The sequence below is a fragment of the Candida margitis genome, assembly GCF_024628925.1.
Source record: "Candida margitis strain CBS 14175 chromosome Unknown scaffold21, whole genome shotgun sequence".
NCBI classification, from domain to species: Eukaryota; Fungi; Ascomycota; class Pichiomycetes; order Serinales; family Debaryomycetaceae; genus Lodderomyces; species Lodderomyces margitis.
In genome coordinates, this window is record NW_026261892.1 from 73,372 (window position 1) to 101,226 (window position 27,855).

Sequence of the window (27,855 nt, forward strand, 5' to 3'; positions counted from 1 at the left end):
ACACACAGACACACACGCAGACACATAGAGAAGTCTTCACAAATGACTAAAATACAACCACTCTTCAATAGAGTTGCCATAATTGGTGGAGGTCCGGCTGGTCTTGCTGCCGCTAAAGCGCTTGCTTTGGAACCTGTTGAGTTTGCAGCAATCGATGTTTTTGAAAGGAGAGATCATTTCGGCGGTTTATGGTACCACAATGGTGACAAGTCTTTGATTCACCCTCATGTTCCGAGTACAGATCCATTCGCAGGTGAGACTGCCGAGAAGAACGCCAATGCGTCAGACTTGTATTTTTCAGCAATTTACAAATTCATGGAAACAAATATTAGTCACTGGTTGATGCTGTACGGTAATGTCCCTTTCCCCACTGGGACATTCACTTTCCCAGAAAGACAGAAGGTGTTACGATATATCAAAGAATACGTCGAAACCATGCCACAAGAAAAGGTAAATATTCGGGTAAACTCCAATGTGATTCGAGTGGAAAAGGTAGGAAAAATATGGGAAGTTGAGGTGGAAAATGGCGACAATGGGGTGTCTTGTTTGGAGTATGATGCTGCAATTATCGCTAATGGTCATTTTAACAGTCCGTTTATTCCCGATGTTGCTGGATTGTCTGAATGGAACGAGAATATCCCCCATTCCATTCTTCATTCAAAGTATTTTGAATCACCAAACACCTACAGGGGCAAAAGAGTGTTGGTTATTGGCAATGGGGCTAGTGGTGTGGATATTTCGACCCAAATCAGCACTGTGGCGGAAAAGGTTTATGTCTCGGTGAGGGATTTGGATAACATTGGGTTTCAAAGTGACTTGATTGATTATATTAGCTTGATTGAGAAATACGAGTGTAAAGATAGGTCCGCTGTTACAACAACTGGCGAGAAGTACAGCAACATCGACGTTGTTATTTTTTGTACTGGTTATTTCTACAGCATGCCATTCTTGCGCAAGAACGGCGTAGAAAAAGATGGATCTCAAGTATACGACGTGTTCAAACAAGTATTCAATGTTTATGATCCATCACTTACATTTGTTGCGTTATTGAAGAATGTTACTCCTATGCCTTTATCAGAATCACAATCGGCCTTGATTGCCAGATACTATAGTGGAAGGTACGAGCTTCCAAATCAAGAAGAGAGACAAAAATCGTACGAAAAAGATTTAGCAGAGAAGGGATGTGGATCCAAGTTCCACGTTTATGGGTACCCACAAGACGTAGAGTATTATCGACATTTGCAAGAGTTGATTGATAAACAAGCATTGAGAAGCCCAGGGTTAATTGCACCGATTTGGGATGAAAACTTGGCACATGAGCGTCTGAAATCCGCAGAACTAAAGGGCAAAAGGTTACAACAACTTGTTGAGCATGTTAAGAAATTGAGATCTGAGGGGAAGGATTTTGAATTGCTTCATTAAATAGGGTTAATTGCTTTTGAAATACATGCGGCTGATCACTTTTGCAACACTTTTTTGGTGTGGTCTTTATTTTTTCTCTAATCATTTTTACAACCAACATTTGACCCACACGTTTAAACTACTCTCCGCCATGCAAGCTCAGCTACTCAAACAGAGTGTTAACAATCAGCAATCGCAATTGTTAATTCACGAATTGATAAGTGTCTCCATCTATTGCGTGACGTTTTTGCGCGATGTATTTGAAGAAAACAACTATATCGACACCAAGTATTATAACGAGAGATACCCTAGACCCGACTCTAATTACATCCGAACAAAGAGGTTAAGACGTGGGGTTACTAATTTTGCTGACCTGATTATCAAATGTGTTGATGAAGGTATTAAGGATTCAATTGAAAAGGAATATTTGAAAGCCGTTCTGTTTGCAATTCAGTTACCAAATGATTGTGGGTTCACCGTATGCGAAAACTACTTGTTTGGGATTGATTACTTGACGAACCAAGTACTGTTCTCAATCAACAATATGGAGACAGAGATTGAGATGCTTGACTATGACCAAATTATTAGCCAAATACAAGGAATGATCAAAAGGTTAATTGTCTTAACACAGACATTTGATGTGTTACCTCGGAAAAAGTCAGTTTTGATAAAGTTGCTCTTTAATGATCTGTGTCCTCCAGATTACCAACCGCCTCACTTTGAAGATGCCACAGACTTACCTCCAACCACAATTAAAGTCAACAAAGAAACTGGAGTAAACGATCTAGGCTCTGTTAATACAGGTAATAACCAGGTCAAATTGAGCATTTTGATTGCAGATAAAGACGGAGTGAACTCCACCGATATTGACCCCTTTGAATTTTTCAACAATTCCAATGACTCCATCATTGGTGATGTTCCAGCTTCTTCTTTACACTTGGATAGCTTTTTGGAAACGAGCAAGAATGAAACAGCTGCACCTACACAGTATTTGTCACATATTTCCCCAACTTGTCAAAAATGTGATACTAAACTCAATGTCGTTGAGTATGGCTATAGCAAACCATTAAAGAGGCCACTTACTTGCATCAAATGTATGTTTGGGTCAGAAATAGATAAAGATCTCCTTGTGTTGCAAAAAATTAGGCTTTTGTGGGATTATCTTTGTCTTCACGAGTTTCCTAGCACTAATCTGTTGTTGGCGTTGACAAATTTGACTTTGAACGATGGTGATATCCTTAGACGTGTGCTTAACAATTTGTTTCAAGAAAATGTCCTCGTTGTAACTAAGGAAGGCCAATTTGAATCCGGTACTGTCAATTATCATATCGGATCGGGTGAGTTTGCTCCTATAGTTGAAGGGATAATTGATAATTATGGTACTCCCATGGTGAAGAATAGGCGCTATTTTGTTATATTTGTTCCTGTTATGCGTGAAAGGTTCCCGTATTTGTCATACGATGAATCAGTGGTTGATTTGTATTTCCCTAATATACAATTACCTAGAGTCAACTTTGTCAAACTCAATTTGAAAAAGTTTAAAGCTAGATGTTTACAAAGAGAAACTCAGTTTAGTGCCAGAATTGTACGTACTGTGATACCAGATTCTCAGGCATCCACAGGAGTGGTTAAGAAATATGGTGGATATAAAATTCCTCGTATTGTTGATGAGGAAACTGCCGATGAAAGCAAGGACGAAATTGATCTCGATGCGTCGTCTCTTGGATACACAGCACAAGAAAAACCTGGTAATACTATAGCAGAAACCACAAAGCAAATAAAGGACTTGTCATTTGCCGATTCGATGGTAATTTTGTCGCAAGAGCCATTGCCAGTGAGAACAGAGGAGGTAATATCAGTACCATCATTGCTGAAAAGAAAGGTTCAACAACAGCTGCAAGAGGTGCGGAAGAAAAGAAAGGTCAGTATCAACAAGGCTTAAGTAGTCGGGTTGTGCGTTTAATTTGTGTGTAAAAAATCATCCAATTAAGTGGTTTGTAGAATAATCGGAGCTAATAGTTCTGATTGGTAAACTTTTGTGATATATTAGGTTGCGCCATTGCGCGTGCCAGATGGGTGTTTAATAAATACACAAAATGCATTGACAAAAAGCGTAGTGAACATTTTAGTGAGAAGGGTTGCTTCGTAAAGAATGTATATTTGCTCTATGTGGGTATAGTGCAACAACTCTAGATTCTTCTAAAGAACCCTCTAGGCGGCTTGGAGTTTTGCGCTTTTCGGTTCCTTAGTTCTAATCATTATTAATTTTTTGTTCTCGCCTCTTTTTTCTAAAATGAATTCTCTTTTCTTTCTGCTTTTGGTTTTGCCAGTTTGCACTACCCAAGGATTCTTTTCTGTTGTTCAAATTGGCAAGTATTACGAATGAGGAGTAAAATTAGTGCTTCGTATGCGTAATCTAAACCCATGTTTTGGAGCAATAGAGTATGCATTACAAAGAGAATCTTTACGAAGTATCCCCATTCTTACCCCCCTTGTGAGGAACAGGTAAATAATAACACCACTTACTAATGTAGCATATACTATTTTGACTAATCTTGGTGTTCCAATTGGTGGTTTTTTCTATTTATACATTATTTCAACCTATCGGAAAATTGACAACCTACAGAAAAGACAAAGAAAAATAAAATAAATTTCTTTTTTTATTTTTTCCTTTAACTCTCTCGTTTAATTTTAGAAAATCGTAATTGATGATTAATTGGGTAAATTTTTTTTGTTTTGTTGGTTTTGGAAATAAAAAAACTCTGTCCTTGGGAAAGAAAAATTTTAGACGTCAAAGACAAACACACTGCAACACACACACAAACACCACTTCCTTCCCGCTCTCTACTATAGACGTTGACTTAACCTCATTCATAGCCATTTTCTTGTGAGTGTTTTGAAATATGACAGAATCACCTGCAACAATAAAGAGAAAGAGACATACGAATTCTAAATTGGGCTGTTTGAACTGCAAGCGGAAAAAGATTAGATGTGATGAGAGCTTGCCACTGTGTAAAAACTGTTTGAAAGGAAAGAAAGATACATGCTCATATTTGTCTTTACCACTGGACGAAATTGAAAAGATTAAATTGACTCACTCATTGAGAAATAGTCAAAACAAACTATTAAATTCAAACTATCGATTACCAGCAACAAATATCCTAACTACGTCAAGAAATGAACCTTTTGAACCTGCAGGAGGTAAGAAGATGAAAGTTGTCAACTCTTTGAGCAGCAGTGTTTTGGACTTTAAGTTTGAACTAGCCGATTTGCCTGTCCTTATACCCTCAATTACTTACCCACCATTGCAATACAATAATCTTTCGATGCAAGACTTTACCAATGAATTCAAGGTTATGAACGACTTTGATAGTGATGATTACACCACTGGCTCGCCAACTCAACTGTCAAAGAGAAACATTTTACCTAACGGCTTTGAGCACCGAATCACATTTAAAGTCGTGAACCCGAGGGCATTTAAACGCGTTGACTCAGCCCATGCCGTGACCACAACAAAAGTTGTTTCTGACTATAGTCTCCACTTGTTTATTGGTAAAAACACGTTGTTTGATTATATGAGTGACTTGTTTATGGACAAGATGTCTGATCAGGGGTTAAGTTTGGCAGTGCAGTGCATTGGTGAAGCTATACTTTTGAATCATTTAAAGAACAAACCACCGTCATCGAGAGCGGAAACTGATAAGAAGCTAATTGGGCGTCTTGAAAACCGTGTAAGGGAATCTTTCAACAAATGCTGCCAGATGTTGGAATCAAAAGTGGCCAAAATCCAACAAACAAAATGTGTAAACTATAATTACAATAGCGCTGGTGGTGATTTAGAGTTGGCAGCTTATACTGGTAACTTTTTAACTTTTAATTCAATCATTCTGAAGCAAGGCGTCAAGACGCATTTTAATACTATGAAGTTACCATTACTTGCATACAACACTTATTCTCGGTTGCAAGAGACGATACCAAGTAAAAAGTTGTCGGTTGTTTCATTGTTGAAGAAGAATTTGCAGTATAATGTAATAAGTGCCAATGTCCCATCATACAATCCACAATTTTTATTTGAAATCGAATCCAATTTGAGAAGTCTTGAATTCATCTTCACGCCTGAGGTTTTGTTCAAAGTCAAGGTTGATTCATCGATTCGGGCCGAATTTGAGACTTTGAAAGCACAATATTCATCCTTGATGAAATTCCTCAAGGATAAAGTTTTGAACATAATTTTTGCCTTGCGTGATGAAAGCAGTCTTTCAGTGTACCCCATTGATGCAATTTATGATGTGTTGCTGACCTGGCATGCAATGTGCCCACCAGAAGCTTTGGTGTATAAACCAAAGATTAGTTCGTCGTTTTATGACGAGTCAGTGTTTTTGAAAGATTTATCAACTACATTATACACCTATTACAGTGCAATTGCTGCTGCCTTGGATGCGGTGTTCCCCTCATGCAAGTATCTTTTCAGTTTGAGTTTCATACTTCCAGTAAGTCAATGTTACAGCGATAAGGAAACATTGACGGTATCGAAATATAACCCGTACACTAGGTCCTTCTTCAGTCATAAAATCGATGAGTTGTTGCAACGTCACATCATCTATGCATCTCGGTTATATGCTTTCTTTAAGAGACGGTTTGTCTTTTATCACAACAATATCAAGTGGTCAAATTACTACGATAATGCTACATTGATTAATAATAGGCTGAAGAGTAGGAAACTATCCAATGCCACCGAAGTGGCTATCAAGAGTTTCAATACAACATTAATACGACCGGAGCATTATCCAATTAGAGACAAATCAGTTGATCCATCGAACGCTGTCAACAATTACATCAGCTTCACTCGTGAAGATGACCCTTTAGTGAAAAACTTGTACGCTAGAAACATTGAAACGTTGAATATCTTTGATGAGACATCAATCTTGCAATTTGATTACGAGAGTATGTTGTTGCTTAAGGATTATCGATCATTTGACGACGAGAGTGAAGTTAGTCGTGAAGTTTTAAGTGCGAAGGATATTCGTGATCATTATGAAGATAGAATTACGATATTAGATGAAGCAAGTAGGAATTGGTAGTTAATCTAGAGGAAAACTTAATAGCATAAATTTTCAGTTCGTGAAGATAAAGAGTAAAAGGTAAAAAACTGTTAAATAGTGGAACTTTTTGGTAGCGTTCACAAAACAATTTTCTTAAGAGGAAAAATCTTTAAAGAGGCATCACTATTGCCCTACGTCCACAACTGCAACTTTACTCCTTTTTCAAAAACACAATGTCATCAATAATAGTACCGGGGGACAATCTTCCCATAGATCCTCCTTCGTCAACCAAGACCAAAGTAGGTCCAGGTATTTACAAGGACCCCAAATCGCAAAACCTCATCCCATCAACATCAGGTATCCTACACATTACAAAGAACCAGCAACAAAATTCCCAGCTTGTATATATCGAATCTAATACTAAACGGTACCTTCCTCACAACAACGATTTTGTGATTGGAACAGTGACAGGTTCCATTGGAGACTATTACAAAGTATCATTGCAAGATTATTCATCATCGGTGTTGTTATCATTTATGGCTTTCCCCAATGCCAGCCGCAAAAATCGACCCAATTTACGCAACGGCCAAGTTGTATATGCAAGAATTGTCAATGATGATAATGACTCTACGTTTGAAACTGAGTTGGAGTGTTTTGATGCGTCGAACAATCGAGAATCAGGAGGGTTTGGCGTTTTGGATGATTCCGGGTATGTGTTTGATGTGTCAATGAATTTTGCTCGTGAGTTGTTGTACAATTCTAAACTGCCGGTGTTGGAGCTACTAGCCACTCGCGTCCAATTTGAAGTTGCAGTGGGGATAAATGGGAGAATTTGGTTGAAGTGTGGCGAAGGTTTACAAACGGAGCAAGGACAACAACAGCAGCAGCAGCAGAACAGTGGAGGAAATGGGACTAACGATGGCGATGGTGATGGCGATGTTTCAAGGAGGAATAGGAATGATGGTGGGGATGAAGAAGATGATGCAGAAAGTTTCAAAAGTAGAAATTTGAAGAATCTCAAAGATACGTTGTCGGCGGTTGAATATTTGAGACGATGCCAAACGAGTTCACCGGATAAATTTAAGGAGCATTTACACAGCTCGTTTAAGAATAAGTGATTGTAATTAGGGTGCTACTACGGTCGCATCAAGAAACAAATGGCAAAGAAGAACTAATGTATGTTGCATAGGATGCTGTTTAGAGGATCCGTTTTCCGCTTCTGGTCAGCTTTTACAATTTATAGCAAGGTATAGCGATATACATCAATGTCACTTAGCACTGGAAACCTAATTTTGACTGGATAACTTAAGTAGAGTGTTTTTTTGGAATCTAGAACGGGACTGGGAGGAGGAGTTGTCTCAACAAATACCTCGATAGAGTTCTCAGTAGAGTCAATTGAAGTCTCGAGGTACGAAATTTCTTTTTTGTGTAAGGCTTTTTACTTTTGAGATGCCCATCTGCAACAATGTAAAAACAGAAATCAGACTAGCACAACCAAGCTTTGTCCTACACAACGTCAAGAAAATGGCACTAGAAACAAATCTTAACCCGTCTGGAAAGCAATCCACACAAACGCATAAACGAAAAGAAAAGGATCAACGACGAAAACAATATGACGATCAACAAGTGCAAGGAACCAACAATTCATCAATTGTATCTAAACGCAGTGTCGAAAAGTTATATTTTCCGCAAATCCAACCCGAACTAGGATCATGGTTTAGTCATTTTGTTCCATCGCTGAAAAAGGATCGACGGTCACCAGCGATTAATCGTGGGTACTGGATCCGTATGGAGAGTATACGCCAAACTCTTTATAGAATTATTGGTAGTCAATGGTGTAGCGGCGAAGTAGAAGGTCTCGTGGGGAATGAGAATGATGAGATGAAAATGGAGAAGAAGAAGAAGAAGAGGAGAGTTGTTAATGTGATTAATTTAGGATGTGGGTTTGATCCATTGCCGTTTCAGATGATGAGTATGAGGAATAAAGGTTTACTTTGGGGTGCTGATGACATAGAGGTCAATTTTATTGATGTTGACTATCCTGACTTGGTTGAGGAGAAGTATTTATTGATTAAAGCCTCGGATGAGATTAAGCAATTGATTGGCACCGAAGTTGACCGTGACGATCCATTATGCAAGTTGAATACGGCCAACTATCGATTGATTGGATGTGATTTGAAAAATTTAAAGCAATACCAAGATATAGTTGATCATTATTTGCTCACTAAAGATGCATCAGAGTCGGAGTACGAAATGAATGTGTTCATAGCTGAAGTTTCTTTAGCTTACATGAAACCAGAATTTGCTAATCCCGTGATTGAAATATCATCCAAAACGTGCAATTCCAACTTTATCATCTTGGAACAAATCATGCCTGATGGTGCAAGCAATTCATTTGCCACAAAGATGTTGTACCATTTTGCCCATTTGAGAAGCCCCATACAGTGTGTTGAACTGTATCCCACTAAACTGCAACAATTGCAACGGTTTCAACAGTATTACAACTTTAGTGAAGTGAGGAACCTTTTTGAAAATTGGCAGTCGTTGATTGAAGATGATGAAATCAAGCATCAAATGATGCAAGTGGAGGAGTTTGATGAATGGGAGGAGTTTATTTTGTTTTGTCAGCATTATATTGTTCTTCATGCCACTAATGACGTTAAGCAATTGGTTTATGATGAAAAATTGCAACCTGATTTTCAAGTAGATGATGGTGAAGGGAAGGCGCAGTTTGCCGTCGACGACGAAGTGAAATTAAGTATTGATGAACGGTTTGATGATAAAGTTGATATGTTGCAAGTAAAGTTCCCTGCATGTGCTCGGTTAAATGATAAAGTTTATGTACAAGGTGGGTTGAAACAAACAAGAACCAATGAAACCATTGAAGTGGACTATGATACAGGTGAAATTAGAAGACAATTTTCGGGTGAATCAGGGGATGATAATGTTCCACCGCCTCGCATGTGTCACTGTTTGACCACTGTTAGTGATAGTTTAATCCTTACTGGTGGCAGAACCAGACCGGGTGATGTTAAAGATGATATTTATAAAAATGACCGCCAGAATTGGCTCAAAATTGGTCACTTGGATGAACCAAGATCTAGGCATTCTGCAGTGGCTATAAACGATAAAGAAATTCTTATATTTGGTGGGTTATTAGAAACATCAAATGGTGACCCATTTATACTATACAATGTGGCAACAAACCAAATCCAACCACTTCAAGCACGAGGTGATTATATTGACAATTTATACAGTTCAACTATCGTTTATCACAAGAATGATGAGGGATACATTTATGGTGGATTTAACCAATGTCATTTACCTAGTGTTAATGATCGACTTTATAAATTTGTTATTGATTATGATACCAATCAAATCAAACTTGAAGTTGTGTTGCAACATTTTATGTTTGCCCGAATTGGCAGTCAAGCACAACTCATCAGCAACAACCACAGCAACAAGTTATTAATTGTTGGTGGTGTATCATCAGAAACCATTTTGACTAGGATGACCAACATTGTCACGTTGCAATTGGATACATTGACGTTTAACAGTGTTGAAATATCTTCAGCAGTAAGTTTACGTTATCCACCGATATTTATTGGTTTTGGCCTTGTTTCAATGAATCAGCACTTGAGCTTGATTATTGGTGGTGGTGCTGTTTGTTATTCATTTGGTAGTTGTTATAATTGTGTATACAAGTTAGAATACTAGAGTAGTGGAGTTTATTAGAAATTTGAACGAATTAAGCAAAAGTTACATAAAAGAACATATACGGTAGGTGCTACAAAATAACCTTAAAAGATGCAAGTAAATGCATCTCTGATGATTGCGAAAAATATACTCTTTGACATTATTGACACAAGACACACAATGTCGTAAAACTTCAATAATGCGTTTGACTCCATCTGGAGAAAAAAGCGCAACTCTGATCAAAGGAAAAAGAAAAAAAAGAGAAGAAACTGCAAACACATACGTAATGCAATTAAAAAGAGATGATGTCTAGCCTCTGTCCTGTGGGTGTCCCGGTTATAAATAGGGTTTCTTAACCGAAAACCAGATGGTTTCGATCTGGTATTGAGATATAGGGGTAAAGGTAAAGGGAAAGATCTGCGTATGCTCGGTTTAGTTGCTCAATTCCGGTTGTTGGTTTTTATTGTTTCATTTGTTTTTGTAAAATTTTCTTTTTGCGATTTCGGCTCGGTAATTTCTGTAATCTCCGAAGCTTTATTTTAGTTCTGATCCCCTGTCTTTGTTTTCTGACATTTGCTGTAAATTTTGGTAGTTGTTATTCTTTCAGCTTTGCCCAGTAGCATCCTATTTTCAAAACTGATTGATTTTTTTACCTTTTCCCCCTCTGTTAAGGGTAAATATAACGTGCTTAAAGTGATGTGAAGTGAACAGAATTAAAGCCGGAACGGTAATCCCTGTTATTTCCGGTGTTTTTTTTTTATTTTTTTACGAAATTGTGATACGCAACACAAACACAAAACTGAAAGAGTCATAAGCAGAAAGAGCTAAGCCAAGCTATGGAGTTATACAGGAAGACGACGCAATAACTACAATATGCAATGCCTGATATAAAAGAAAAAAAACAGCTGATTAAATTTGATATCTGTATATAGAGAATAAGGAATCAAGTACGTATTCAAGAGAAGAACTTAGGCTCTCTCTCATTGAAGGATGAGGACTGATTTTGCGAAAAATAGTATCTCCCTTATTCTATGACACATAATTGGGTGAAAAGATATGAAAAAGGGGTATGGTGGTTTGTATATTAATGCAGATGCATCTTGTGCATGTTATGCAGAAGTAGTGTGTGTGTGTGTGTGCGGGGATGGGAAGAGGTGTTGTGGTTTAAGCTAGAAGAACGGAATGTTTGTAGGATACGTTCATTACAATGGTGATGTTCTAGATCTTTCATTTTTACTTTCGTTTCCAAGGAACTATACGTGCGAGGGTGTGGGGATTTTGAATGTTTTACTAACATGTATAATAATGCCTACTTTTTGCATTAATAATAATCAGACCATCAAAGAATAATATTTTGTTACAGTTACCACCAAATGAGTAGCCACATAATCAAAATACCCCAAAGCTTGACTGCCCTTTGTTCAATCGTTTTAATAATTAGTCTCTCACTTTGCAGAAATGTTGTTTGAGTTCGTTATGGTTAAACTTTAATTAACAGAGTTTAAAGATGATGATGTTCTAGGTACAATCTATTTACGGATGAATATGAGTAGAGGTACTCGTAATGTCGATAATACACACCCATCCGTCCCCTTTTTCTAGAGAAGGATGAAGATTCATCAACCCTTACCCTACTACCAACTGGGGTACGCACTAGACACAATTGCTAGAAATTTACTCCTCTTTTGTGAACACTATTGCTATTGCAACATATCTCTGATACTTCTGGTGCTACTTTACAACCTATTAGCGGCACCGCCAACCACCGCTCCGGATACGATTAAGGTTTTGGGGTTTCTATATTCGTCGGGTGGGTTGGTTCGTTGATGCTGTTTAAAACTTTTTTTTGTTGGGTCTTTTTCTTCAGTGTGTGTGCGTGTGTGAATGTGAGTGAGTGAGTGAGTATATATTACCCCCTTATAATAAACCTTAAAAAATCATGAAACTTACACACATATAAGATTGAGTACAGGTAAGTAGATGTAGAAAAGGAAGTAAAGCTGAAACATAGAAGTGGTCTAAAGTTTGGAGATTAGTTTGTGTGCATAGATTGATGTAGGTTTGGAACATACAGACGTAAATATAACATAGAGAGTAAATGTCTTGTGTACTTTACTTTAACTCCTAGAGCACAGTGGAAATCTCTTGGAGGACAAAATAGGGAGAACCAAATTATTATCACAGGGTACACTACCCTTTTACACATACACAAATACTTTTTTATTTAATAATACACAATATCTATTTTGTGTAATACCCATCAGTCATTTAATCATATACATCATATCATATATAACGTATATGATGTATATAACATATATAACATATCATACAGCATTAGTATATATATACCGCCATATATCATCTACACCTGTCTTCTTCAACAGCAAAAACAGCAATATCAACAATATCATATCACTTATAACCTACTAGTGTTATTATTACCCCTAGTCACCTCATCATTATCTTCCGATTTAACCACAATTTTTATAATTTTAATCCTTCACGCGTTTGTCTTAGCAAACAGAGAATTTATTTTAATTTTAATTTTAATTTAAACCTCCCCAAAAAAATAAAATTCAAAAAAATTACACCAATTACAGGAGGGTACAGCTACAAAAGGAGTGTTTTCTAAGGCAAGAGGGGAATGGCAACATTTGAATCTTCATTTGCAAGAAGAGATCAGAATCATTTCAGTGACAGTACTAATACTACCGATAGTAGCAACCATACACCACCGGCAACACATTCCCCCCCTGTATCTGCATTAGCATCCACAACTGCACCTTCATCAACACCTTCATCAGCATCAGCATCAGCATCAGCATCAACATTAACATCAACATCAAGTTCAATGTCAATAAGAGATACAGACACATGCACCCTTCCCACTGCACTATCACAAACTCCGAGCTCTTCAAATGAGTCTACTCCCCGAGATCGACGTCGATCTTTTACATACGAATCAACATCACCCAATGGCAGTTCAGAAGCTTCACCTGCGTCACCAACACCACTTTCCATGAGCTTTATGCATAAACCATCAAGATCAGAGAATTTCTTCACTCAATCAAATGATAGAACAAGGGAAAATAGCATATTCAACAAGACCTTGTCTTCTTTTCCCTCACAAAGACCACCACCACAGCAACAACAGCCACAACCTCCCAACACAAATTCAATTTCATCAACATCTTCTTCGTCTTCTGGTACTTCACTGATGGATAAATCACCAACTGCAAGCCCTCTACTTCCTGCATCTCCACCTTTGGAAGATAAGAATGATCATTTCGCTCCACCAGACTATTTTAATCACAAATCGTCACTTAAATCAATATCAAGATCAAAATCATTACCAACAACCCCAACTTTCAAAGTCCATTTTGGCAATTCAGACGTCCGTTATTTCAAAAAGAAGGATACACCAAAAACTATATCAGCAAGCAATTCACCAAAATTTGGTGCGCAAGAATACTCCTCGGATGATGAGGATTACGATGATGATGACGACGACGATGACGATGATGACTACAATACATTTGGAAAAGGTTTCAGCTATGGATACACCTACCGTGACGACGATGATGTTGATGATGATGTAAAAAGAATCAGTTCTAGAGGTGGCGGTGCCCACAGCAGACACAATAGCGATTTCCACAATTTTAGCTTGGGTGATACAAAATACCCAAAACCACCATCAGCATCCTCCTCCTCAGAAATTAAATGGGATTTGCAATTGCTAAATTTTGCTCCGTTATCATACTTGAAAAGAATTGAAGCAGAAACACCCGTGTTTCTTGAGCGGTTGTTTATCTCTGCTGATAAGAAATACTTGTTTGGTCATATTGCTGTAAAGAATCTAGCCTTTGAGAAGTATTTGACGGTGCGCTACTCAGTTGATAATTGGATGACAATTATTGAGATTCCCACCACTTACACTGCTGAGAAAGCCGATGTTTTGGAAAAGAACAACTATGATCGTTTTGTTTTCAAGATACCCCTTGAGAATTTATTCAATACGTTTAAAATGTCGAAAACTGCATCTACTGATTCATTGAGTGAAGACAGTAGTAGCGGTAGCAACAATGGTGATGTTTTTAGAGGTTCAAGTTTGGGTGATTACCAAAAGGAAAGAAGATACCAATTTTGTATCAAGTACTGTACTCAAGGGCATGAGTATTGGGATAATAATAGATTTCAAAATTATTTGGTGAAATTGGTTAAATCGAGAATATTCCATCGTCAACAACCACAACAAGCACCACAACAAAAGCATCATTTTTATAATTTGGAAAATAAAGATTCAAAATTACAGGACCATGCGAAAAAGCCAAGATATTCTAGCAGCTATCTTAAACGAGTTGGATCTGATTCTGGAATTAGTTACAACAATCCTGGGGTATATGAATCTAGAAACAACGACGAAGGGGCAGATTTGCAAGATGATCAGGATGATGACGATGATACTACCATCACAGTTGATGCTAATAGTAGTAGTTCCACATTAAAAGAAAATATCGAGGAGTTGTTGAAGAATACCGGAGATGCCCAAATCAAACTGCAAGGTATAAACAATAATAGAGGTTCTTCATCGATTCCTGCTTCTACCGAGTCAACTGCCATGTCCACCGGCAGTACCAACGACAGCAATAATAACAACGTTAGTAACAAGGGTGGAAACAACAATGGCGTCCCTAAAGCCAAAAACCTTCAACTTGATCTTGACCTCGATGCACTTGACACCGTGACTACAACGACCCCGAAATATAAGTCGAAATTCATCACTAATCAATTCAATTTAAATTCGAATTCGAATGCCCAAACCAAGGGGAATTTATCTACAGGTAGATCAAATGCATTCAATAGTGACTTGAAGAGTAAGTCGTACAAGGAGATACTTGATTCCTATTGCTTTTTTAAATCTGATTCTGCAAATGCAAGTGCAAGTGCAAGTGCAAGCGGTGGATCTGGATCTGGATCTGGATCTGCAAGTGGTAGTTCAAGCAATGCCAATAGCGAGAATGGCAATGTTAGTGTCAATGGTGATGGTATCGACAATGATATCGGCAGTGGAAGCAATGGAAGTGAGGTTTGACTCGAACTGGGGTGTAATTGATTTCGCTCTGCTTCAAGAGTAAGGAAATAAATAGGTGTTCGTATTTGCATAAATTTTTGAAAATTCCTGGGCTTAAGTTTCGGGTATTGTAGAATGAATATAAGCTACACAAGGGTACTTCTTAACTACAATCGTATATAACGCCAAGAGACAACAACATCTACAACTAATCATGAAACAAAATGTTATGTTAACAATAAATACAAATAACAACACTCTAAACTAAAAATGATACACTCTAGTATTCCCTCTCTACTTAATCAAAACAGTACATCTTGACTTCACCATTCTCCAACCCCGACACAAATTTTGAATCACTCAAAGCAACACAAGACACACTAGCAGCATTGCCAAACGTATGTAAGCATTTCCCATTTTGTAAATCCCACACTTTTATCATGCGATCATGAGCACCACTAATGATACGGAAGGTGTCGGCAGCAATTGACCATACACCTTCGATATGGCCGAACTGGGTACGGATACATTTACCGGTGGCCACGTCCCAGAGTTTTATGGTGTTGTCAAGAGATGATGTGAGGATGTGGGTGGGGAATGAGTTTGTTGCTGGAACCAAGTTTCGTACTGGGATGGAATTTGTTGTTGCTGATTGTGAAGCTGGTGGTGACGGAGCCAGTTGGGTTTGCAATGGTGATGATACTGATTGCAGTTGTGCTTGTGGCTGCAAGTATGGTCCGTCTCTTGCGCTTGGTTCATGCTCACTTTCACCTTCACTCGTATCTTCAATTAATTCATCCTTATAAGTTAAAGGAACAACACATTGCACTTGTCCTATATGACCATTGTTTTCCATTCCGCCAAAAATCTTGAGACATTGATTAGTATTCATATCCCACATTCGTATAGTTGTATCATCACTAGCACTGAAAATGGTATTTGAGCCCGGATGGATCTTAACGCAATTGACCCAATCAGTATGACCGCGCAATGTATAGCATGTTCTTGAATCAACGTGCCATACACGTACTGTATTATCAGCTGACCCTGAAACTATCGACTTGTTTGAAAAATCAACCGAAACAACGGCATCGTCGTGTCCTCGATACGTGGCAATGCATTGGCCTGTGTGATAGTTCCATACTTTGATTGTTGAATCTAATCCACCAGTGATTAGTTTCTGATTATCAAATACTAATGACCGTACCCCTTTGGTGTGACCTGTTAGTGTTTTGACACATTCACCAGTTTCAATTTTCCAAATCTTGATTGTTGCATCGTATGAGCCAGTCATTAAGTACTTTCGATTGAATTGTAAGCAAGTGACGCCATCCTTGTGGCCCGTAAAAGATTTCATCTTGTATACTCCTTTACGCCAATTTTTCTCCAATTTGAATCTCTCAGAGTAGACAGATTTCCAAGGTCGTTTCTTAAGCACTGGTGAAGTGGATGGCTTTTGATCGGGTTTTTGCTTTTTACGATTAGGTTCATCATTGGATTGTTGCAGTAAAGTTACTCCGTGTTCTGAGGAACTGGTTGTCTCCAGTGTAGCTTCCTCATTTCGTCTAATTGGTTTAATTTCTTCCTCCATCATATCTCTTGCACGTTTCATATGCATCAAAGGAAGTCCCCATCCACAATTGGGGCATTTGCGATCAATATGTTGTTCACACATGTGATGCCAAACACGATCATCATCAGCTAAAGTCTTCCATTTGCGTGATACTTGTGCAGCATTGCAAAGACTATTGCAATCCAAATAGCAAAGAATCCTTAAAGCAATTTCCTGTGGCAAAGTGGAAATAAAATCAATCTTGATCAAAGATGCCACTTCTTGCGAGACAAATGACAATTGTGGGAAACAACATTGGGTTAATATGCCTTGTAAGATCAACTTTCGATGATGTTCTGGTGCTGCACTGAAGATAGACCAGACATGACTGATTGCTTCTTGGTCTCTATTAGGGAGGTCTTCCAATTTTTCTTGCAATTTTTTCATTTTAACTTCATCTGTTTGTTTGTTGCACGTTATATCAGGATTGTGACGATAGCAATACTTGTGGAAGTTGTCTTTTGGTATTAGACTCTGGTCACTGATGTGCTTCACCAAGAATGGTGTCACTACAGATACATCCTGATTTGGTATGGAAACAGGCGAATTTGAACTTGAATTCAACGGAGGCGAAGGTGGTGCTAGAGCTTGCGTTCTCAAATCATTTGATGCCAGGTCTGTCACTATGGTTGATTTAATAGACGAGTGAGGCGGTAGTATCGATGGCGATCCTTGTCTAGACAAGGCAGGTGTGGTATGTCTTGAAGTAGTATGTGAGTGTGAATGTGGGTGTGGGTGTGGGTGTGGGTGTGGGTGTGGGTGTGAGTGTGAGTGTGAGTGTGAGTGTGAGTGTGAATGTGACCCTGGCCATAACTCTGCATCTTCATGTGATGATGCAGTAGAGTTGATGATATTGTTGAAGTTGCTTGTAGTGGCATAAGGAGAGGCCTGCTCGTCAGATGCACAGTTGTTTTGCAAGTTCATAGTCAGGTGTGGGAAATGTAGTGACTGTGGTAGATGATGTGGTTGTAAAAAAAATAAAAAATAAAATAAAATACAGTCAGATCAAATGAATATTGCAGCTGTCAGGCAATAAAAGGTGTGTATTCTTTGTGTAATGCTAGTAGACGGTGGTGGTATATGATTTGGTTATTATATTGCCTTAGAAAGCAGGTAATGTTGAATAGCTTCTGTTAAAATGGAATATTTGCAAACTGTAGTGGTTTTCCTATAAAAACTATTTTTATATATTCTTTTTAATTTCCTTTTTTTTTAAAAAAAAAAATAAATGCGTGGAATAATATTTATCTCTCAGTTTGTCTCTCTCTATTGTTATTTTCCATTATTTTTGTTTCTTTTTTGCTGTGGCTCTTATTTTGTCACTTTTGCACGCAGTCTTTAAATAAAGTATCGGCTCGGGAAGTAGAGGATTGTTTCTTGCCTTGTACTGTGTATGATAAGACCTTTTTTGACCATACGTGAAAAAAGGCAGACGAGACCTATTATTAGTTGGTAATATTGGTCAGCTAATTAAACCAATGTATAGTTACCTCGTGTTCCGCATTAAACCCTATTGGAGAGACAAGAGTTAGAAAAGCATGCACGTGACTATAAGAAAGCATCATAAATGGCTTCTTCTACGACACACAAAATGGAGGAACAAACAAAAGAAAACTGTGGGAGTTCTGAGTACAAATTGTGGTGGCTCGTCAAACTTCTCCTTTTCCGTTGGTTGTCAATGTGCCTCCATTGATAAGCATACAAACTCCGAAATGCGAGATGGAAAACCGGCCGATAAGGGATGACCATTGTTGACTAACTCCGTTCCTTAGATAGACAAGGCGTTTTATTGTTGAATGGTAATTCGCATCATATACAATTGTTTGTTATCTCTAACTCTTAAAAGAAGGTAGTATCAAATGGCCCAGGTTCACCTACATGCCTTGGATAAGATAGCTACTGCATTGTGAGAGGTTACTGCGCTGGAAGTGCAGTTAAAACATATTGATGAATAGAAGAAATTAAAGGTTGGGAATGAAATGGGTCACGTGTACAAATGAGATCATTTTTGAGAGAGTTCTTTTGTGTCACTCCAGTCATGTCATGTCTACATCTCACTCTACAACCATAACATACTAACAATTGGGTGATGAATGGATTGCCTAACATACATCTCCTATTCTGCAACTTTACCGATTTTTCCAGTTAATGATGCTTTGTCTCGATTATTCTAGAAGGTTCTAGTGCTGAGTTTGGTCCATTTGCAGCATCATCTCATCAGAAAAAAAAAATTCAAACCAAAATTTAAGGCATTAATAAGCTCAAGATAAACCAATGAACAATTCAGATTCCCATATCGACAAGAAACAAAGATTACTGATGTCAGAGGAAACCAAAAACAATCAAACCCAAGAAGCTTTTGCAACTGTCGGAGACCAAGCCCAAAGCGTCGACAATTCAGTTAGGCAAACTGGAGCAGCTGATGCCGAAGGACACCCAGTTCAAGAAGTGGAATCGTTATGCATGCACTGTGGCAAAAATGGTACGACTAGATTACTTTTAACTAGAATCCCCTATTTCAGAGAAGTCATTATCATGTCGTTTGAGTGCCCTCATTGTGGGTTCAAAAACAGTGAAGTTCAACCAGCTGCTCAAGTTGCCGAAAAGGGATCGAGATATGTCTTGAAAGTCGAAGACAAGAAGGATTTCAATAGGCAGGTTGTTAAATCAGAAACGGCAACCGTTAAATTCAACGAATTGGATATTGAAATTCCACCAAAGAGGGGCCAGTTGATCAATATAGAAGGTATTTTGCAAGAAATGATTACTGATTTAGAATCCGACCAAGAAGAGAGAAAAAGGGTGCAACCAGAACTATACGAAAGGATCCAGGAAGTCACAAACAAGATAAACCTGTATCTCAATGCTGAGCCTGGAACTTTACCTTTAACCGTTAGTGTCGATGATCCTGCTGGAAATTCGTGGATAGAATATGTACCAGGAGAACCAGCACATAAATGGGCTATGTATGAATACAATAGAACTGCTGAACAGAATGTGTATTTGGGTCTCATATCAGCTGACGATGTCGCCAAGCACAAACAAGAAGAATCGGAGAGTAAAAAGCAAGCCACCGATGCTAACGTCTCATCAAACTTGAACAAGAAAGAAGATGCGCCATCAACAGTGGTAGGGTTATCAGACGCTACTGAGATTGAAAATCTTGACAATGAGGTGCAAACTTTTGATGCAACCTGTTCCGCATGCTACAAACCTTGTTCTACTCACATGAAATCTGTCGATATTCCTCACTTCAAAGAAGTAATCATCATGTCGACGGTCTGTGATCATTGTGGATACAAGTCAAACGAAGTGAAAACCGGTGGTGAAATCCCAAAAAAGGGAAAGCGAATTGTTTTGAAAGTCACTGATCCTGAAGATTTAGCAAGAGATATTTTGAAATCAGAGACTTGTGGATTAAATATCCCTGAATTGAACTTGGACTTGACGCCAGGTACCTTGGGAGGTCGTTTTACAACAATCGAAGGGCTTTTGAACCAAGTATCTACTGAATTACATACGCGAGTATTTACCCAGACATCAGACTCAATGGATGAAGAAACGAAAGCAAGATGGGTCAGTTTCTTTGCTAAATTACAAGATGCCATTGATGGTAAAATTGGATTCACCATTGATATGGAAGACCCATTAGCTGCTTCTTATATACAAAATGTTTACGCACCAGATAATGATCCAAACATGACTATTGAAGAGTTTGATAGGACTTATGAACAAAATGAAGGCTTGGGATTGAATGATATGAAGACTGATTAAAATAGAATGTATATATATTTCTTAAACTTCTATAAAGATATTCTAATGCAAAAGGGGGTTGTTGTTTGATTATCTCTTTTTGTGCTTAAATGATAATGCATCTCTCCATCTTGATGATTCAATCATCTCTTCTAGGGAGTTTTTGCGAGAAGATGATGAAGGTTTCTCGTGAGCTGCGCTGTCAGCAAATGCCGAGAATGTTATATCATCATCGAGCAACCTAGATTCTTCGTAATTAGTGTGAGGAATACTGATCGATAAATTTGGTTTTCTGCTTCTCGATGGTGATGGCGGCAGCATGTGGTTTGAAGCTTTCAAAAGAGGAGAATTTGGGAAATACACCCCACTCGACATTCCGGGGTCTCCATATATTAGCGAGCTTCGCCTGAGTGGAGGTCGAGCTTGAAATTTGTCATCATCGGACTCTGAATCAGAATCTAAATCTGAACCACGTTCGTTTGAATTAACATTCTCATCAGTTATCGACTTTTGTGGGAAGCCAGTATTGATCTGCAAGTCTTCATTGGCTAAGTAACTCATCCTCCGCAACCTCGTATCAAAGGCAATGTTACTATCTCTGATACCCAACTTCCTATCTTTTTGGTACTTCCACCTACATGCATACGCAGCGATACTTTCGTAAACCCTCTTTGTTTGCATCCTTTTGATCACTTTTTTAATCAACAATTGACGATCTAAGTAATCAATAAGGTTGAAACACTTTCCAGTGTCAAAAGTTGTGTATAGTGGCAACTGCAAGATAATTCGGGTAAACGATATTCCAGGATCGTCATTAAGTTCCATCGTGAGTAATGCCTCTTCCATAAACATGTCAAACGCTTTTCTTCTTTCTCGGATCTTGGGGATATCCATTTGGTTCATAGTCTTGTCAATACTATCAAAGTCAACGGTAACATCATACGGATCACTAGGGTTATTCCTCTTTATCCACCTGCGACAAAGTTGCTTGATTTCTAATTCCCCCGTATATGAACGGAATGAAAGTGCCCCTTCTAATGAGTGTAGAAACTTTGGCAAATCAATTGGTTTAATGTATCCAGTACCATATGGATCAAATTTCTGCCATGCCCGTTTGAATTTTCGAATTTCTTCACGTTTAATCAACTCACTGTAGTCGGTTTTTTGATTGATGTAATCAAAGCTATCCAAGATTAACGATATGAACATATTGAGGAAAATGTACATCGAAATCAAGTTCCATGCAATGAACAATATATAGGCATACTGCTTGCTGCCACAATCGTCCGTGTAAGTACCTCCTTCAGATGTGCAGAAGGGAGTAGAAACTGTATAGTCCTCCATAATATAATTCCAGCCTTCTCCAAAACTGCATCTAAATAAAACAATCAACGTTTTCGGTACCGATCTCAAGTTGATATTTCCACTTCCATTCGGTCCAATACGCGTCAATCCAAAAATTTGGTTCATGGCAATGGCAAAAACCAAAAAAACAATGATCCATGTGTACGATAACGAAATCAACGATGGTAAAGATGCTGAAGCAAAACGCAACAACTGACTCAATCGATTACTTCTCGGAATCACAAATAACAAAATTGCCACCAAGAATAATTTGTTGACATTCAAAAATGGCGAATTGTCATCCACTGGGTAAGCAATGATTGTCGTCGCAACTGCACCAAACGAGACAAGCAAGTTGAAAATGTTCCACTTGTAATGCAAATATGTCTTTAGTCCTTGTGCAATGGCCAACATAACGGCATTTACAAAAAACAACACAGACGTGATGGTGTAAGCAACAGTTCGGAATATATTTAGAGTGTTTGGCGATGGGAAGCATTCAAGCAACAATGCCAATGCGTGGAATGCCAAAACGCAATTTAAAATTCTAAACCAGATGGGGTTCTTTTCAACGGTCATATTGTAACAAAATCTTCTGAAGTAGGACAACAGGTAGTAGTCTTTCCGCTTGGATGGACGCACCTGGACCAATATTTTCTTTATTTGATACCACGATATTTGGTCTGTTGTCATATATGCTCTCCCCGTAGTTCGCGAATAGTTACTGATAATGACTGAGATGAATAAAGTCAAGATGAAAATGGTGCTAATGAAATTAAACAACACGACAAAGAACCCATTGAAAGGAGTGGCATTCTTCTCAGGTACTGTCCCTATTCCTGTGCTTTTCATCACATTCGCCAACAAATCTGTCCAACCTTCCAACGAGACAATTTCAAACAATGTGGCAAACGACGTAATAAACCTATTGAACTCCAATTGAGGATTGGTGTACACTTTTGGACTCACAACATTCCAGTTGAAAACTTCATTCTCGTATTCGTTAATGCATTCACCTTCTGTAGATTCCAGGTCAATACAATATCCCAAACGTCCATTAAAAATATTCAATCCCCAAATAGAAAAGGGAAATAACAAGCAAAGCGAGATGATTGCCGCATTAATGATTTTTCCAAAGCCTGCAATCATTGTGTTGTGAAAATTGGACTTCGCTGTTTCACTAATGGTCAAAAGTCTCAATGCTCGCAAAGCTTTTAATCCTCGCACAATTCTCGATAAATTACCATCATCGCGGAGGTATGCAATCGCCTCAATCCACAACGAAATCAAAACAATCATATCGATCATATTCCACGATGAAAGGCAATAAGCATTTGGAGTAAATATAAGGCCATCGGCAAGCACTTTGATCGCAAATTCAACTGTAAAAATCAAAGCAAATACGTACTCGGACCAGAAAATCCAGTTTTCATTAGTGTTCTGCATTCTGTAAATAGGCGTCATATAACATGCAAGTACCACTAACACAACAGTAGCTATAAATGTAAACACCACGATGCCTTCAGAGACAGGCTCATATGGTTGAACACCGTCTATTCTTTCTCCATGACTGGATTTCACCATTTTCTGACATAATCGCCTCACCATATGTCGAGGTCCAATGATGTAGAAGACATAGTTATACCTTGGATTGGCGTCCAAAAACTTGTTCTGCTGGGTCAACAACGCATTTCTTTCCTTGATAATATTGTTTGCAAAACTTGAAGGATCAAAATTTTCAAGCTTATATTTGGTCTTTTTCTTCTCCTTATTGAAGTAAAAGGGGTTGCTAAATATATTAGTCACTCGTGCCGTGTGAATCTGAATCCACCGCTTCCATTTGTTAGATGATAAGGTTTTCATATCATCGCCCGCATCCTCCTCATCGTCATCGTCTATATCCACATCCGCGTCCCGATTTAAAAATTCCTGTACTGCTGTTCCACTAAGCAATAGATTAACTACTGCCTTTTCCATTTCATCTCTCCCGCTTTTTCTTTTGAATAATTTTGCCTTTACTTTCTTCAACAATCCAGACTCCTCGTGGACACTTTGTAACTTGTTTGTCATGACCTCAATGAATTGCAATAGCTGTCTTTTTCTCTTGCCCTCCTCGGAAACCTGCAACGTATTTGCAATGACGGCAATGAAAATATTCAAAATAACCATATTGGACAAGAAGAACCACATTACCAAAAATATAGAACCAAATGATCTTGAAGAGGTTGTTTTAGCATACTCCTGCATCGAATACATAATATCAGTCCAATTCTCGGTTGATGTGATAATGTAGAGTGCAATGAAGGATGCAGGTAAAGTGTTCATGGGAAAATCAATGTCGTCGAGATCATCATTGGGAACAGCTCCTTCAAAATGCCTTGCTAAGATGATACTAACCAAGAATAACAAGATAAAGTAGAACAATGCCAAGTCGAATATAATCCGAATGTTTTTCATAAGCTTCAACCACAAGTTTCTCGTTATTGATGTGGCCAAGACGACTCTATAGAAACGCATAAGCTGAAGCACGCTGAGCCAGTAATAAGCGTGTCCCATTTTGTTTTTGATAGGTTTTATGATTATGATTGTTGTTGCAATCGCCAAAAAGAGGTCGAAACAGTTTCTCTTGGATAAGAAAAATACTCGCCACTGAGGAAAATGAAGGATAAATCTGATGATGATTTCACCCAAAAACACACCGGTAAAGCTTGATTCGAACCGATAAAGTAGGTGGCGGCGATGATCTGACATGTCATGGGATCGAAAACACTGAACAAACAAGCTTATTGCAATAACAATTACAAAGACAAATTCAAATTTGCGGTAAAATTTCAAGTACCGATTTCTTTTCTCCATTTCCTTAATTTTTTCCTCGTAATGTTTGCTGTCGTCTTTGAATCTTCTGAGAAATTTCCATCCGGGCCCTTGTCTCTTTTGCTGTTTTGTCGTTTCCAATCTAGTAACATTAAACGACGCGACAATCACTGCAATGAAAACATTAAGCAACCAAACAGTCATAACAAAGATGCATGCTATAAAGAAGATGCACGCAACCATGTTATCGGTGTCCATAGTGTTGTACATTATGTCTGTAAATGTGTTTGCACTCATTATAACAAAAACCATTTCCAAGGATTGCAAAATGTTGTCAAAATTCACCGTACCATTGTGCGGGTTATCACCAGATATACATTGAGAAAATCTTGGACATCGGAAGCCTTTAATCACACCCGATGGCATCCCGTCGCGATTCAAATACGATCGCTTCAGACCATCTATTCCAATGAATGATCCGCAATACAGATCCGAATTGATATAAGTGTCCGATGGATCGTCCGGGTTAGTCCACACGCAATGCCTGGTTAATGATGACTTGAATGATTGCACCCCGATTATACCGAAAAACAACCAAAAGAAGGAAATGAAAATAGACACATCAATAAGCTGAGGTAACGCACTTTTGCACGCGGTAAGAATTGTATTTGTACCACTGGTCAAGTTACATAACCTCAATATCCTCAAGCAGCTTAAAGCTCTAAAGAGCATTATGTGGTGCTTGGCATCATAGCGATTTATGGACAATAAAAGGGAAATCCAAAAGCAAAGCAGTGATATAAAATCAAGCCTCTGCCAGCTTTTTCGAAGAAAGGCTCTTTTTAAATGAGGATCTACTTTCTTTAGGCCCTTTTCTTTGACAAATGTATTTGCAGGTTTTAATCCATACCCTTCAGGGGCTGATGTTCCATTGTCCGTCTCCAAATGTGCCCCTGGTGCGCCATTTCCCATGTCATCATGAAACAGGCTGAATTCGTATTTATTCTGCAAATCATAATCCACTGACGTTCTTGAATCAATTAAGCGTTCAAAAGAGTCACCGCGATCCCCATTTACATCATTATTCTTGTAATTAAGTTGGTCATCACCGCTGGAGTCATTATTCTCATCATGCATCTCTTGCTTTGTTTTCTCGCCTCTTCTGCTTCCCTTTTTGACTTTAAAAGGATTTCGGAGATTCTTCTTGAATAAATACATAGCACTGTGCATTTGCAAAAACGTTTGATCAAAAAGGTCCGGTGGGTATGCCACCCCCAATTCTTCAAACAGGACTCGATCGCTCACGAGACCATATGCGATCACTTGCATAACTATCTCCACTGTGTAGATGATATTGATTATAATTAGCAAATAGTCTGCCCAATTGTAACCAGAGTAATAGTACCCATCCAATGCATGAGGATTCCATTGACGATAACTTAACAATATTACTTGAAACACGAGAATGAGCAATAAAAACAGGGTTGTCAATTGGTTTTCTAGAACCAGATGACATATTCTTCTTAATATCGAATTAGGTGGGAAAATTCCAAGGGACTTTCCATGCAAGACTTTTGTACGGGATTGTACAGTTCCATTCGTTTGATGTGAATGTATAGAGGGGGCTCTTTCGTGTAGGAGAGAGTCCTCGGTAGATGTGTCCTGCACCAGGGCACTTTGCGCTAGATTCAAGTCACTCGAACTGTGCAAGTAGACGCCCAAACCGTGTGAAAATTTGGTGTCATTGTAAACCGACTCTCCTTTGTCAGTGGTAACTGTGAGTTCTGGGACATTTTTTGGCCCTTTGCCTGGACTGAGACTGTTCCTGAAAGAATGATCACCAGCCTCCATAAACGATGGATGCTCATTTACAGGAGTTTTAATGTGCGAACTTCCACGCGATCTGGCTGGCGATAAACCAAGATGGTCGTTATCGGAATGACCATCAGTCTTGTGCCCTGTACCGGCAACACGATTCGATATTCTTGCAATTGCATCAGTAAATTTCGAGGACGTATTCGCGGGTGTTCCTATGGGTGTATTCGGGTTAAGAAGGCCTGCTTCAAGATAGTCTAAATTGTGCTCCATGTCTCGACTCGGAGAACGTGGATTCTGTGTTGATGTAGTTTCAGTATAGTCAACAAACGGTGATGGTGAATGTAATGATGTCCCACTTCCATCACCAGAACGAGCTTTCAGTAACGGGTCAAGATCTTGGAGTGGTATATTTGAGGTATAGTTGGCGTTTTCGCTCAGATCATCCCCTGTGTTAATCGGAGCAAATTTCTGTGGTGTCTCCCTTGTTGGAGTTGTGACAGGAAACCACTTTGCACTCTCATTATTAGTACCTAGCGCAAACTTCAAACCCTCTTGTAAATCCTTAAGGTCGTTATCATCGAGTGACCCATGAATGATTGGCGAACGTTGAAATGAATCCCCAAGCTGAAAACTTGGTTCTTCTTGAGGTGTAGCAAATTGATCCGCACGAAATGGGTTGTTGTTTGTGAATGTTGACCCGTGCAGTTTGCGGCGGGGGACAAGTATACCAATCTGAAACGGATTTTCGTTTACTCGAGTGTGATCTTCCGTCCCCAGTGGACTTCTGGGGTAGGTCTTATTAGGATCAAAGTCTTCATCATATGATACAGATTCTTGGGTACTTTGTGATACTGGCCGAGTGTTGTGTTCATGTGTGTTTTCATCGGTGTCACTGACCCGCAGAATTACAAAGTTGGGAGTATTCGTAAATTTCCTATCCATCTAGCTTTCTTTGGAATGATTTAATGTTGGAGTGGAAACGTATACATCTGTTTGATATAACGATGGTAGTATTGCCAAGATACAATACGGTCTGTTTTGGCGTACTTGACGTTCTGAAATATAGTTGATGTGGTAATAAAAACAGACTGTGTGTGAACTCTGAATCCAAATGAAAGATGATTCTTTGATAAAATAGTTTTTTTATTTTTTTTCCCGTTTATTTTTTTATTTTTAGAACAACTGTTAACGACTGCAAAAACTGCCAGATCTGGGAAAGATATTGGTGCAATGTATCTTACTGCAGGCTCGTTTGTAGTAATCTCTATACAGGTTGGTTTGTCTGGAAAATCCATTTCGTG

General features: G+C 38.6%; 9 protein-coding genes across 9 annotated transcripts; 7 read left to right on the top strand and 2 right to left on the bottom strand. All coding sequences in view use genetic code 12, as the record gives it.

Moving 5' to 3' along the window:
• Positions 1-42: 42 nt before the first annotated feature.
• On the top strand, positions 43-1,422 carry CANMA_004544 (FMO1; the record flags this gene model as incomplete). Its single annotated transcript, XM_051816832.1, has 1 exon — positions 43-1,422. One exon carries the CDS (start codon positions 43-45, stop codon positions 1,420-1,422), a length of 1,380 nt encoding a protein of 459 aa, XP_051669851.1.
• Positions 1,423-1,552: 130 nt separating this feature from the next.
• CANMA_004545 (HORMA domain-containing protein) lies at positions 1,553-3,343 on the top strand (the record flags this gene model as incomplete). The annotated part of the gene is made up of 1 exon (XM_051816833.1): positions 1,553-3,343. The coding sequence occupies one exon, from the start codon at positions 1,553-1,555 to the stop codon at positions 3,341-3,343; it is 1,791 nt and encodes a 596-aa protein (XP_051669852.1).
• Positions 3,344-4,304: 961 nt separating this feature from the next.
• On the top strand, positions 4,305-6,482 carry CANMA_004546 (Zn(II)2Cys6 transcription factor domain-containing protein; the record flags this gene model as incomplete). The annotated part of the gene is made up of 1 exon (XM_051816834.1): positions 4,305-6,482. One exon carries the CDS (start codon positions 4,305-4,307, stop codon positions 6,480-6,482), a length of 2,178 nt encoding a protein of 725 aa, XP_051669853.1.
• A 194-nt stretch (positions 6,483-6,676) lies between these two features.
• Positions 6,677-7,561, top strand: CANMA_004547 (RRP40; the record flags this gene model as incomplete). The annotated part of the gene is made up of 1 exon (XM_051816835.1): positions 6,677-7,561. The coding sequence occupies one exon, from the start codon at positions 6,677-6,679 to the stop codon at positions 7,559-7,561; it is 885 nt and encodes a 294-aa protein (XP_051669854.1).
• Positions 7,562-7,967: 406 nt separating this feature from the next.
• On the top strand, positions 7,968-10,160 carry CANMA_004548 (PPM2; the record flags this gene model as incomplete). The annotated part of the gene is made up of 1 exon (XM_051816836.1): positions 7,968-10,160. The coding sequence occupies one exon, from the start codon at positions 7,968-7,970 to the stop codon at positions 10,158-10,160; it is 2,193 nt and encodes a 730-aa protein (XP_051669855.1).
• Positions 10,161-12,786: 2,626 nt separating this feature from the next.
• Positions 12,787-15,234, top strand: CANMA_004549 (CBM21 domain-containing protein; the record flags this gene model as incomplete). The annotated part of the gene is made up of 1 exon (XM_051816837.1): positions 12,787-15,234. One exon carries the CDS (start codon positions 12,787-12,789, stop codon positions 15,232-15,234), a length of 2,448 nt encoding a protein of 815 aa, XP_051669856.1.
• Positions 15,235-15,511: 277 nt separating this feature from the next.
• On the bottom strand, positions 15,512-17,749 carry CANMA_004550 (F-box/WD repeat-containing protein; the record flags this gene model as incomplete). The annotated part of the gene is made up of 1 exon (XM_051816838.1): positions 15,512-17,749. One exon carries the CDS (start codon positions 17,747-17,749, stop codon positions 15,512-15,514), a length of 2,238 nt encoding a protein of 745 aa, XP_051669857.1.
• A 1,350-nt stretch (positions 17,750-19,099) lies between these two features.
• On the top strand, positions 19,100-20,599 carry CANMA_004551 (ZPR1-type zinc finger protein; the record flags this gene model as incomplete). The annotated part of the gene is made up of 1 exon (XM_051816839.1): positions 19,100-20,599. The coding sequence occupies one exon, from the start codon at positions 19,100-19,102 to the stop codon at positions 20,597-20,599; it is 1,500 nt and encodes a 499-aa protein (XP_051669858.1).
• A 69-nt stretch (positions 20,600-20,668) lies between these two features.
• Positions 20,669-27,496, bottom strand: CANMA_004552 (ion transporter; the record flags this gene model as incomplete). Its single annotated transcript, XM_051816840.1, has 1 exon — positions 20,669-27,496. The coding sequence occupies one exon, from the start codon at positions 27,494-27,496 to the stop codon at positions 20,669-20,671; it is 6,828 nt and encodes a 2,275-aa protein (XP_051669859.1).
• Between the last annotated feature and the right edge of the window lie 359 nt (positions 27,497-27,855).